Source organism: Notamacropus eugenii, chromosome 1, assembly GCF_028372415.1.
Source record: "Notamacropus eugenii isolate mMacEug1 chromosome 1, mMacEug1.pri_v2, whole genome shotgun sequence".
NCBI classification, from domain to species: domain Eukaryota; kingdom Metazoa; phylum Chordata; class Mammalia; order Diprotodontia; family Macropodidae; genus Notamacropus; species Notamacropus eugenii.
Window position 1 is genome coordinate 513756035 of NC_092872.1, and position 13967 is coordinate 513770001.

Sequence of the window (13967 nt, forward strand, 5' to 3'; positions counted from 1 at the left end):
TTTGTCTATATTTGCCCTGGTGACTAACATTCCTAGGAAACAGATAACTATTATTAAGTATGCCACTTCCTGTAGGAATCAAATTTAAGTTATATGGTAAATCCATGTATGAGATAGTCCTCACTTAAGTTAGTTAAATTAATAACATTCCATGTCCATGGAATGTACTCTCTCTATACTAATCAAATTCATACTATTGGTGCAAGGGTAACCGGCTGATGGATGGATTACTGGCTGTGGATGGATGGGCATGAATCTATCACTGCTGTGGGGGGAAACAACTCAAGGCTCCCACCCTTCTAACAGCAGGGTCATCTTCTGATATGATGAACAACTTAATGATATAATTCAAAGATGCTACTGAAGTGCACACAATATCTTGCTCCTGACCTACCCTCACAAATTCAAAGGATTAAGAGGCATTGGTGACTCTTTTCTGGGCAGTTCACTAAGGCTACTTCTGATAAACTGAAGGCACAGGTTCCAAAGATCCACATCCAACCATCACGATCTTCATCATTAATTATCACTATCCACCCACAATCAGTGACAACTCTACTGGCCACATCAACATTTTCCACTGGGATGAGGGGAAAAAAATGTGTTATTGGTCAAGTCTTAATGTGACCTGTGTGTCCATTTCTTTAAGTCATAATTCTTAACTTGCCTTGATGACTAAATTCCTCTTAAGTCCAAGATAACTGTCCACAGATACTTGGCAAGACAGATACTTGCAAAGTGAATGAATGAATGAATAATGATGATGATGATCATGGTAGTGGTGGGATGGGGATGACAGGAGGGTGGCAATGCCCTTATTTTGTTTATCATTTTAGAGTCAATAAAGTGCCTTCATCACATACATCTCATTTGATTTTCTCAACAGCCCTGTGAGGTAAATGGAGTTGGTATTATTACTACAATTTTGTAGCTGAGAAAACAAGAGCTCAAAGAATTGAAGGGGCTTACTCAAAGTCAGATGGCCTCTAAGGTTAGACTAGAACTCATGTCTCTTGACTCTTAACCCAGTGTTCTTTCCATAGCATTATACTGTCACAAATCTAGTAACAGGAGAGGACGGAGAATGTCTATTCTGTAAGCCAAACTTTGTAATAAAAGGGAATGCTTAAAAGGAATCTTGTGAAATATTGACTTACAGCTTATCAATTTTGGCCTTTTTCTCTGCACCAAATCTCATCAAGGCCCAGAACTCACAGGGCTATGTCTTATTTCTTTAAACGTGTCCTCCTCATTCAATCTTAAATTCCTCTGTTCATGCTGCTCTCTCCGTTGGCATGTCCTCCCTCCAACTTCTGTCAAATCCCACCTCCTCTCTGAAGCCTGCCTTTCTTTATGCTTTCAGATAGTTTCCTCCCTTCCCCCTACCCCTCAAACTTTGTCTTTTGCCTCTTTGGACATGTTATACATATTAACACAACACTTTCTTTTATATTCCTCTAATGCATTTTAATATTATTTTATATTCTATTGTCGGTATGGTACCACACTGGCAGCTCCATGAGGGCAGAGCCCATGTCTTCTCTAAACCTGTTATCATTTCAGCCCATAGCAATGCTTACTTGACAATGTCGGTCAGATTTGTTGAATTATTGAGTTCTATTCAGAGGCAGCTACTTGTTTTGGGAAACTGTCCACATCCCCTTCGATTATGAGAGATATACAAAGTTTCAGAGCACTGGTAAACTGAGAAAGTGATTAAAAATAAGTCCAGTATATTTTATACAGAAATACTGACATGAAATTGAGTTCTCTTACTCCAGGTCATGTTCTGTCCTATAAAAAAAACAAAAGCAGCCCCCAAAACCCCCGGCCCCATGTCCTGTTTGCTGCTCCAGGCCCACCAGATTTTGTCTGAACCTTGTGAGGAAATGTAGCATTTGAGAAGTTTCTTTCAACTTCATTAAAAACAGAATTCCAATACAAGTCCATTCTATGCTAATTCTACCTTTCATAATTATTCTCAGGACAAATAATAACTGTATTTTATATACTTAATATATAAGTTATACACAACTCCTTTAGAAATATCTCAAATATTGCTTTAAACATCAGACTTTGGAGTGATTTACCAGTATTCTTTCAGTCACAAAAATGTTCAACTAATTAAGACCAGTGATCTTCATTTGGTATTAACCAACACTAGAGAACACTGTGAATCTGTTTTAACCCACCTTATAGTTTCCCACTATCAGGTGCTTTAATGGAAACACTGGGCCTTTTCCTTCGCATACATAAATGGACACCACAAGCTTTTCAATTAAATTAGTCTTTTGAGAGGGATGTAGGAGAGCCAAAAAGCTCCTTAAAATCTGAACTGCTTCATTGCTTCTCATTTGCCAAGGGGAGATGTGTAGTTAAAATGCAATGTTATTTTCTTCCCTCTCCTGCTTGGGGGAAAAAAAAGTTTCTGATCTTGAACTGGAAGCTAGCTATTTTAGTGTTACTTGGGATTTTCTTCCCATCGTATGCATGCGATTTGCTTTTATACAGGTATGTAAGAAGTGGCATGGTTATTATGCATCGAGAATAACTATATGAATTGTGTTTTAAGTCTACTGTAGAGGGGGAGGGGTCACAAGCAATTTCAAAGAATAAAATGAGGCGACAGATAACAGAAAAAGAGGACTCCATTTAGATGAATAAAATGTAACCAGAAGGCTTCCCAATGACATACAAAGTATTTTTCATATGTTTGCTCCGCTCATTATCTTTAAAACTTGTGCACTGCTACAGATTTTCCAATTGTTCAGCCTTTAAAGTACCAAATAACATCGATATGCTAACAATAAGATTAGCTATCCAAGATAGACGGTTATGCCTCCAGAATCTTAATTTTACACATTTAAAACAACTGTACAAGTTGCTTCAGAGTCCCAGAGCACTCCTGGAAGCTTTAAGAGCAGCATTTCCTACCTAGAGAAGCCAGAAGATTGAAACAGGCGACAACTGGCAATTCCTAATGATGACTTTCACGACTTTCAAATTCCTCTGAATTATTGAATCATTTCAGCCAGCTAACCCACTCGGAAACAAATACTTCAGTAGTAATCACCCATTTACATTTCAAATATTTTTTCTTCTCTGAGTATAGCAAAGATCTGCTTAGATCTGTTACTACTAAACTATGATTTCCTGACCAAACTGAACCATTCTAAAATCAGCAATTATACAGCCGATTAACGGAGAATCACACATGACCCTACGTGTTTTTATTTGTTTTCTGTCGGTTTTCGGATACAACTAGACTGCTTCTTAGTAGACGAAGGAGGTTACAATGTGGCTTTGGAATCCCAATTTTCCCTTCTTTTTATCTCAGTGAAGGAATATTTTGTCCTGAAATTAACTATTTCTTGAAGTTCTGTCAGCAGTGAGGAAAAGGTTGGCAGGAGGAAGGGAGGAAATGCAAATGAAACAGAAACAGGGTGTCCTTCCGATGGGGCTCCCTTGAAATCTTGTACACTTAATGAACTTGCTCTGTTCTAAGACACTCAGGTATTCCTCTGTCCTCAAAGAGGTTGTTATTATGTGATTAGAAGAACTGAGGGCCAAAACTTAATAGTTTCTTGTCAAAGGTCACTTCAAGAAACATAAACAGATTTCAAATATCAAATGGCATTCTAAAGCTGTGACTAAAAATAAAATAACAAACATTTTTAATATAAAAATGATTGCTAGTCAGGAGCCACTCTTATTTGAACCAGATTACTCATGATGATATAAACAGGGACCAGTAAAGCTAGACAGGGAAGGAAAAGATATTATTATTAAATACAACCTGGGAAAAGCCAAACCAAACCAAACAAAAAACTTTCTTTGCCACAAAAGTAAAAAAAAAGGAACAAAAACAAAAAACAAACAAGTTTTCTAATATCATGAAGGACTAAAATAACTTTTGTACTGAATGATTTTATACCACTGTGACTTTTTTTATAAAAGTCTCCCAATTTGATTATATTTAAATATGTAACGAAAAAGTACTGCTTCAGGGAAGTGAAGCAAGGCACTTTAACTATTAGTTTAATGCATTTCCAGCTGAATTTGCATCAAATAAAAATGACATCTTGCTTGTGTCTGTGTATCTGACTAGCCAAAAGGTAGAATTTCTGAGACAATTTTTTTATTAATAAAGAACTTCATGGAGTCATATTTAATATTTGTAATGATGAGATTTTTCTCTGCCTTTTTTTCACTGTGATCCCTAAAAATCAGCGATACAAACAAAACTCGACATGAAGATTTATCAGACTCATTTACTTGGCTCATGTGAGGCTAATTGCAGATCCAGTCTTAACAAGAGCCAGGCCCAGTTTGGGTTTGTTTTTTTCTTTTTCCTGACTTTCTAAGTTCAAAGAAGCCAATAGAGGTTTGGTTTTTACCTGTATTCAATAGAATCCCAGTTGTTATTTCTGTCTGTTTCTCTGACAAAAAGTCACCCCCGGTCTCTAGGAGTGGGAGAATGGGAGTAAGATGTGGTCTCCCAAGCTCAGGAGTTACATACCACAATATGTTTCTTCAGACTAGCAGCACAGGGAGAGGATGAGAGTAAGAACCTACATTGGAGGAGCCTGGCAAAGAAGAGATGTGCCTGGGGACAGCCTTGATGTATATTATCTTCTCTGGTAGATTCCCCAAATGATAGGAAGCAAGAAGAAAAAGGATTGTGAAGAATGAAAAAGAAAAAAAAATTTCAGGATCAAGCATCCAAAAAGAAGGCAGCTCTGAATAATATACTGCCTTCCAAAAGTAGTCAGAAAGCCCCAAATCTCCCCAAATTTTTTGGTTTGGTTTTGCTAGGGGGACTCTAGGATACTGCCTTTCTTGTACAAGGACAGTGCCTGAACTCCCTGTCACATGCAATCTGCTGATTAGGGTTAATGTATTGTGTCCTGATATGGCAGATTAAAAATGAAATCAATAAATGACTAAAACAAATGGGCTTTTGAGATGTCCCATTCAATCTAGGTCTTTAAAAATGAGGTGAGATGAGGAAGAAGGGAGGGAGGGGACACAGGGCCACTTAGCAATCAATTTGAATCCCAAACACTAAGTAGATGGAATCAAACTTGGTGCATCTTTTAACTGAAAGCCCCCTTATTTGGGACCTGCTCTAATTAATCAGAACAGCCAGGGCACTCCCTACTTGTGAGCATCTTAGCTTTCTGAATCATCTGTCAAAGTCAGAATGTGCAGAGGAACTGAAAGATTCTGAAGTATGAGATATTTAGATATTTTTTGATGTGACTTGCTTTTCTAGACAACGTTGTGGGTTTTTTTTAAGTGATGCTTCCGGGGTCAGGCTCCATTCAGAATCCTATTTTCTTAAAATCAGTTTCTATTGGCCAGTGAATAAAAGATAACTGTAATGTTCAAATCTCCTCCCTCCCCCACCAACACCACTACTGTTCCCCTCCCTGTAATTGCTGATATCACTTCTTTTAGCCCCAGTGTCTCAGATATTAAGAAGTGGAAAAGACCTCTCAGGTCATTCAGTCTACCCTAACTGCAGCAAGCAGGATGGTCCCTGCTGAATATGTTTCCATTTAAATAACCTGTGCTATTAAGGTGCAAATTACAACTTTTAAGTAATGATTGCTAATAGTCTAATGTTTACTGCCACACAAGGACATTCATGAAAACAAAATCTGCATTATTCATCTACATATTATACAAACAAAATAAATGTGAGAGCTGTTCATTGCTACTGTACTTTCTCGGGGTTATCTGAGAACCAGGGTATAGATAAAGCAGCAGTAAATCTCTCTGGGGGCACATCTATACATATATATTATGTATATATCTACCACACATATACGTATACACCTACAGAGAAGGAGAGAGAGAGAGACACAGACAGAGGCAGAGACTGAGAGAGTGATAGAGAGAGCTGTATATTGTCTATAGCAAGGTGGGGAGCCCAGGTTCCCGATCCTTGGCATTAATACAAAAGTAATGATCACTGATGGAGATATAAAATATGAGGTGGTAGGTTTTTTTAAGCGGGGATAGGACAGGAAAAGGAGGTTAAAATTTTTAATACTAGAATTTTATACTTAGTATATTTCACATATAAAAGGACACTGATATTCTTTTCCTTTTTCATCCTCCTTTTCTGTCTTCCCTCACTCTCTGAAACTGGTAGGGAAGAGATAATGGCACAACATGCAGGGATATTTTCACTTGAAAAATGGAAAACATTTCAGTGGTAACTAGGGAACTAAAGATAAGGGGGAAGAAATCAAACTTCAACTTCAGGGGGCTTGTCCCTGTAGATTTTGCCACAGTACTGAACTTCTGTTATTATCCCAAGTTACAGAATGATGCAATATCATAGAGAAATGCCAACAGACTGGAGACAAACACCTTAAGAGCGAGCTGAAAGAGTGTGGCTAAGGTAAGGGATTTGGGTATTTCTGAGGGAAATCTAAGAAGAAATCCAAACATCTATTTGATATTGATGTCTTGCTGAGGTAAACTAAGCTCTCGAACTCCAAACCCCAGGGAAAATATTACAAATAAATACTAAACCTCACACCCCCCCCCCCATCTCTTATAAATAGTGTCCTATTCATTCAATTTCAGTGCTCACAGTATTAAAAAGATCTGTAATACATTATTGGAAACTTAGAACTTAAGATTAATGATAACATGAGATAACACTATTTGACATGTTCTTGGGATCGACTCTTATTTAGCAGGATCTCTTCTATTCAATCGACTTGTATGTTCTCTAATCTTTGTATGTATTCATTACTCAAACTAGGAATTTGATTTCAAAGTCAGTGCCTGGTAGTAATTATTTACAATTGTGCACAGTATGGTGCAGTAACAAAAGCAGACATTTCCAGACTCTTTAGACCTCACCATTTCTTCCTTTCCTTGGATATTACCTAGCCAAAGAATCCCAAAGTGGCCAACTTTTCTTATGTGAAGCTGCCTCAGCCAAAACAGAGGAAGGCATTGATGTCTTTGAATGTGTGGAAGGAAAACTATGTGGAAAATATCTGCTTTATTAACTACAGCCAAATAAACAACTAATAAAAGGCCTTACCATCTCCTTGCTGCCTAATTGCTCCTGAGCCTGATAGTTTGTAGAAAGTAGAGAGGCCTCCTTGCCCCTGATCAAAAAAGAGTAAAGCCCCAAATACTACATATGAACATGAAAAACTAAAGGCAGGCCAGGAAACTAAAGTCACAGTTATAACTTTCAAACAGGGAAAACTGTTATAAATGGGTTAACCAAAGCAACAGAAAACTAGCTTAATAAAGAGAGTCTAATTTAAATAATGCAATATAAGATTACATATATTCGATGTACCTGAAGCCTCATTGATCAGGGGATAAATATAATCAAAGTAGCACAATTCTGAGCAGTGCACTTTTTGTAATGAGCTTACTGACTGAGACATGTCCAGTCATTCTGGTAATTTAAATCACTGCCTAGTTGTTGAGGGCCTTTACCGGAACAACAAGAAAAACAGAGTAATTTTCAGGGCAACCTCACTTCTTGCTGGACTGCAGCCCAGGGTTCTCTTATGGGACAACAATAAGGACGTTATCTATAATAATCTAGCTACACTCATTCTTCTGTTTCCAGAGCTAGCCAGGGAATCTGTGTGACTCTTCCCTGGTACAAACCAGCCAGTATGTTCCCTCTAACTCTGTCACATTGAAAACTAGGGTTTAGAAGCAAAAGTGAATCAAAATGTAGGAGAAAAAAATGAGAGGGTAATTATGTTTAAGAAATCATCAGATATGTAGGGGAAAAACACATATGATGTATGTCTTCCTGTACCTAATCACACATACACACACACACACACATTTACAAAACCCACTCCACAATCTAAACTATGTAGGAAAGTTTCAAATATATTTAATTTTTTAAATGCCCAGAAATTTTATTCTTAGGCAAATAGCATTTTAAAAAAATAGCCAGAGAGTACTTTACTTTGAAAGATGTTACTATGTAACTCCATCTAGCCTCTGCCAGTTAGGAAAGCAGGTACCTACCCCTCACTGGAGCAGCTCTGAAGGGCCTGTCCTGCAATTCTATGCTAGAATCAGATGATGAGGAATCAGGGGTACATTTGATCTGCTTAACCTAAAATCCTAACACCTCCTCTCTACTTTCGATCCACCTTTGATTTTGCCCCAAGCACTTTTCAAACTTTTAGTAAAGTGTAACACTGAACTTGCTCCTATGCTCTGCTCCAGATTTCAATGGAGTAAAACTAGTGATAGGTTTACAGGAAGAAGACTTGGCTGATGATCCCTAAAATCAAGGGAGAAAAAAAAACCTTAAGCTTTTCTTTAAAGCACTGATCCAACTAAGGACACAAAGAAATAAAAAACGCCCACATTAAAAGCCAAACAAGATAATAATTGTGCGTCTGGCTAAGAAAAATCTAGAGGGCAAGCCTTGCGTCACTGGCACTTGAGTTACCATGGTGAGTGATTTATTGATATATATCAAGAATGAATAGATCAAAGGCAGCAAGATGACAGGTGATCAATCAAACGTCAAATCAAAGCTGGCAATCAACTGGAAAGCTGACTTTTCAGTGGGTGGGTCTGGCAGGAGAAAAATGAACTTTCATATTGCACTTCCCAGAAACAAAACCCCAGTATACTATTTTTTAAGAAAAGGCAATTAAGCAACCTAAAAGAAAACTCTTAAAAGGCTTTTTGTACTGGTCCATTAACCTGTTCCTATCTTTTTTTTTATGGGGGGGAGGGAGAGGGCAGGGAAGTAGCAATACAGACAATACGTATAAAGTTAAAAAACTCTTTTCTGTGCACCTACACGTTGCATTTTCCAATGGGCATTTTTTTAAAGGATGAGTGGGATGGGGGGTAGAGGTGGGGATGAGATTTGAAAATACAGATCCTTTCAGAACGCCCTTAGATCGTTCCTTCGGTTTCCTGTTGCAGCTTTCACCAGGACGGATCCAAAGCTGAACTCCATCGGCTCATCCCATGCCAGTCCCTTGCCTTCCCCAAGCTCAGGCGCAACCTCACACTTCCCAGGACCAAAAAGGGGTTAACAGAAAGCTGACCCGGGAAGCGACACAATGACATCTTAAAAACCAAAGTATACAGGCTGTGTGTAAGGGTAAGACTTAAGGGTGTCCCCAAACCTTGTACACACTTATCGCCACGGAGAAGCAAGAGGCAGAAAGGAAAGAATGGGAAGAAAGTTAGGGGTGGGAGATGGCTGGGGGGGGTAGGGGAGGGAGGATGGAGAAGGTGGAGAGAAAAAGTTTAAGGAGGGAAGGACCGTGGGATTCCCCAAAGCTGGAGAGCCGTCCGGGCACCGGGAAGGGGGACAGACAGGGTTGAGAATGCCAAACCAGGGAGTCAGTTTCCTTCCTCCTTTCCCAGAAGGGGAGAAGGAGATGAGACAGACTTGTTCGCTCGCTCCCAGCAAGTTGGATAGAAGGGGGTGGCAGGGAGGGCGGAGAAGGTGGGGGGGGGAAGGGGGGTGATGAACAGGGAGCAAAAAGCCCAGAAAAGCAGGGGTGCTTGTCTCGTAGGGAGGAGGGGGGCGCGGGGGAGGAAGGGAGGGAAGGAGGGAGCTGCAGCCCCAGCCTGTAAGTGCCGAGAGAGAGAGAGCTTGGGCTTACCTGCCGCCCGCTTCGGTGCCTGCTGTTTCCTCCTCGGCATCGCTCTACTTTCTCCAATCTCACTTCTGTCCCCAGACCCGAGAAGCAGCTCGGGGGGTGCTCGCTTGTCTCGTCTGTCTCTGTCTCTCCCCCTCTGTCTCTGTCTCTCTCACACTGAGCGTCCCCCCTCCACTAAGGGCTTTAGGGGAAAAAAACCGGGGGAGGGGAAGCCCCAACAAAACAAAACAAAACAAAAAAAAACCTGTCTCGTGTTGACAATGTCGGGTTGTTGGTTGCTGATGAGGTTGTTGGTCCTTTTTTTTTTTTGGTCTGTTTTTTGGTTTTGTTTGGGGGGGCGGGGGGGGGACTGTTGAGACACTTGATTTCTTTATTAAACATCCAAGACCGGGATCAGATGGCAGGAACTGTGCCGCACACACGCACCACACGCACTCACACGCGGAAAGATAAGGCGAAAGGTAGTAGGTTGTTTCTTTTTCTTCCTCTTCTTCTTCCTCCTTCTCCCCTCCTCCTCCTCCTCCTCCTCCTCCTCCTCCTCCTCCTCCTCCTCCTCCCCCTCCTCCACCTCCACCTCCTTCTCCTTCTCCTCCTTCTCCTTCTCCTCCTCCTCCTCCTTTTCCTCCTCCTCCTCCTCGCTGATCTCTATGGCGGACTTGTGCGGGGGGGAGAGAGATCGCGGTAGGTTGGGTGCTGCTGTCAGATGCCAGCCTGTGAGTGATATGGGAGAGGACAAGAGAGGGTTTGGAAGGCAGGAAATCTGGAATTCACACACACTCACACACACACACACTCACGCACACACACACTCACACACACACAACACACACTCTTCCTCTCGCACACACACACACACACACACACACACACACACATGCTCACATATGCACACACAGGCAGGGCGAGGCGATGCCAGCAAACATCGATCCACTGAACAAACTGAACATTAACAAACTCCTCCTCCTCCCTGCGACCTGATGACAGGGAGAAATTTACTCCCCAGCAGCAGATAGAAAGGCAGAGGGAGTTTATTAAAGAGACAGCGTCCTGCTGAGGGGAGAGGAGGAGTGGGGAGGGAGGGGAAGGGAGATGAGTATGCGGGATCCGCGAGGCCGCTGCCCTGCCCGTCTCCGGACCCATCCCCACCTTTCAGAGGCATGCCCACCCCAAGCTCGGGGCACCCTGGTCCGGGGGGGCGGGGTGGGGGGAGTCCTTAGTGAGATTAGGGCTGTAAAGAACAAACTGGACATCAGCGTTAAGAACGGTGGAAAGTGAGCCAGGTGAGATGCCAGTGGCATTCTTTCCACAATCATACTAGAGGAGGAAGTTACATTTGTCAATTCCATCAGTAGATGGAAGAATCATCCTATATCCTATAATAGACAATGAACTTTCCTTTCTCCCCCCCCAACTTCCCCTTCCAATCTGGGCTCCATTTCCACACTTATCCTAATTTTTTTACTTTCCTGATCAGCAAGGAGTCTGTCTTAAAAAACAAAAACCTCCTTTTTATCCTCACTGCAAGCACTTTTATCCTTTCAACTTAATATTCACCCTCCTGAACATTTATTAAGTACTTACTGTGTGTGCAGAGTCTCCTGTACCTCTTTTTGCCTACGTGATCCCATCCCAAATTCCAGGGGATTGTCCAAATTTTACTACTCTCCTGGAATTGCGTTTGATCAAATATTGCTTCCAGTGTTGGGGCTTAGAAACTTTGAGTGTAGGGTTGTTTGTTTTTGTTGTTGTACCTGTTATACCATATATTTCCTTCTAACGATCCCTGCAGTCATAGAGGATTTTGGTCTGTAGTCCTTCCTTTGCCCCACCACCCCTCCCTGCCAACCACCCCTCCCCCAAATACACAATCTACTAACCAATGGCTGACCAGAAAGGACTTGGTAATCAACAGTCCTGTAGGAGATTTGACAAGAGCTAGATTATTTTTTCTTCTTCTTTTTATTTTAGTTGGGAGAAATTGCTAAAATAAATTTTACTTTTCTCCCTCATATTGACTGGCTCCATTGACATTGCTTGCAAAGTGCTTTGCAATAATTTCAACAGTTCTATGAGGGAGGTAAATACTATTTTCCCCTTTTATAGAGATAGTGCACAGAGGTTAAATAGCTTGATCTGAGTCATAAAGCAGCCCACTTACCACTCCCCTGCCCTTCAACCTTCTCTTTAAAGGCCAAGGAAGCCTTGCTCCTTATTTGGAATGCAGGGAACAAGTAAAAACCAAAAATCCTCAGGAACCTAGCTGAAATGAGATAGGGAAAGCAAGAATCCGAGCCTAACTTATTAGAAGAATCTTAGCTTGTGTTGATGGAACGACAGCCAGAAAATTGAGAACTTATGTATGTCTTTGTAACCTCCTTATATTTCATTATATTTTATTTATATTTCAGAGTTTGGAGGCCAGAGTTATAGGAGTAAATAGATAGTAAGTGAGGACACCAACTTTCACAACTTCAGTAGCTTCTAAGTTTTTAATCTCAAAACTGACGACTTTTTCTCTGTGAGTTCCTCCACTAGCCATGGCTAGGAGTCCCTAGTATCTCTGGAGAATGGAGAATTCTGGAGGAGCCTTCCTGGTAATCACTCTGTATTCCCTGCTAGAGGACTAACAAAATGAAAGCTCAGGTACTAATAATTACCTAGTAGAAACCTCACGACTATAAAAGAGGCAAAAATTATTTAAGTTTCCAACTGCTCCAAGCCTGGGGCATAGCCTTACATTTGCTAACAAAGATTTTATTGGATGATAGGATAAGGGAGCAGTTACAGTTAGAAAGGCAGCACTGTTTGCAGAAGAGGCATTTAACCTGGAATCTTGTGAGCCTGAGCTTTGATTTCTAGCACTGACATTTGCTATTTTTGACTTAAGTCACAACCTCTTTGAGACTCAGTTTCCTCATCTGCAATATAAAAATAATGCCTGGACCTGTAGTATCTACCTCTACCAACAACTTCTGGTTTGTAGTGAAAATTAAATGAAGTAATATATATGAAAAATGTTTTGCAAATCACAAAGCACATTATTTGAAGTTCTTTTTATAACAATTATTTATTTCTAGTTTTCAACAATCACTTTTATAAGATTTTGAGCTCTAAAATTTCCCCCCTCCCCTTCCTCTTCCCCAAGACAGCATGCAATCTGATATACACTACACATGTATGATCATATTAAATATGTCCACATTAGTCATGTTGTGAAAGAAGACTCAGAACAAATGGGAAAAAACATGAGAAAGAAAAAACAACAAAAGAAAGAGAAAATGGTACGCTTCCATCTGTATTCAACTGCAGAGTTCTTTCTCTGGATGTGGATAGCATTTTCCATCATGGGTCTTTTGGAATTGTCCTAGATCATCACCCAGAAGAGCTAAGTCTGACAAAGTCAGTCATTGCGCACTGTTGCCGTTACTGTATATAACGTTCTCCTGGTACTGCTCACTTCACTCAGCAGTTGGAAATTCTTCTAAGAAGTCATGCCTCACTGGAATTTTTTGACCTCTTAGTCCCTGATGCATTGTTTCAAAACATTGAAGAACCATATAGATGAACCAGGTCAATTGATTGGCATACATATCCTTCATCATCAATGTTTCAGCAGTTGCCTGTCGGTCATTTCAAACTCAGCGCTCTTGCTCTTCCCCTATAATTCACCTCTTTTTCAAAATTCTGTCTCTATAACACCTCTCATATTTGATACATGATCTCTACTCAGCCAGAATCTTAGTTTGGGTCCTCATCACTACTCACCTAGATCATTACAATGTTTTTCCTAATTGGCTTCCCTGACTCAGGTCCTCCACACAGGCTAATAACATTATTTTCCTTAAGCACAGACCTGACCCTGCAACTCCCCTACACCATAAAGTCCAGTGGTTCACTATCCTTTCAAGGATCAGATATAAATCTCTGCTTTGCTTTTAAAATTCTTTCTAGTCAGACCCCACCTATCTTTCCAAACACATATACATTACTTCACAAAGTGTACTTTTTGCTGTTCCTTTCACAGGGCATACATTCCATTTTCTGTCTCTGGGACTTTGTACTGGCCATCCAGGCATCCCCATGCCTGGAATACATTCCCTCCTCACCTCTGCCTTCCTTCAATATGTAGCCCAAGCTCCATCTTCTAAGAAAAGCCTTTCCTGTTTACATCAACTGCTGGTACCCTTCCTTCTAAACTATGTTGAATTTCACCATTTCCTTTTTCTTAACTGGGCAACTAGGTGTCAGTGGATAGAATGCTAGGCCTGGAGTAAGGAAGATTTGAATGCAAATCTGGCGTCAGACACTTACTAATTCTGTGATCTT

At 40.7% G+C, this 13967-nt stretch overlaps 1 protein-coding gene and 1 long non-coding RNA gene across 5 annotated transcripts in view; one reads left to right on the top strand and one right to left on the bottom strand.

The window, feature by feature from the left end:
- Positions 1–10575, bottom strand: part of TSHZ2 (teashirt zinc finger homeobox 2) — a 277680-nt gene extending 267105 nt beyond the window's left edge. For 2 of the 3 annotated variants that reach the window (XM_072633530.1, XM_072633529.1), the window contains exon 1: positions 9645–10575. In XM_072633530.1, coding sequence (XP_072489631.1) covers positions 9645–9684 — 40 coding nt within the window. In that variant the 5' untranslated portion in view covers positions 9685–10575. The remainder of the gene's footprint in view (positions 1–9644) is intronic. The other variant, XM_072633528.1, reaches the window with a different exon arrangement.
- Positions 8357–13967, top strand: part of LOC140519963 (uncharacterized) — a 47793-nt gene continuing 42182 nt past the window's right edge. For both annotated transcript variants that reach the window (XR_011972339.1, XR_011972338.1), the window contains exons 1-2: positions 8357–8468; positions 8953–9133. This is a non-coding gene — a long non-coding RNA (uncharacterized lncRNA). The remainder of the gene's footprint in view (positions 8469–8952; positions 9134–13967) is intronic.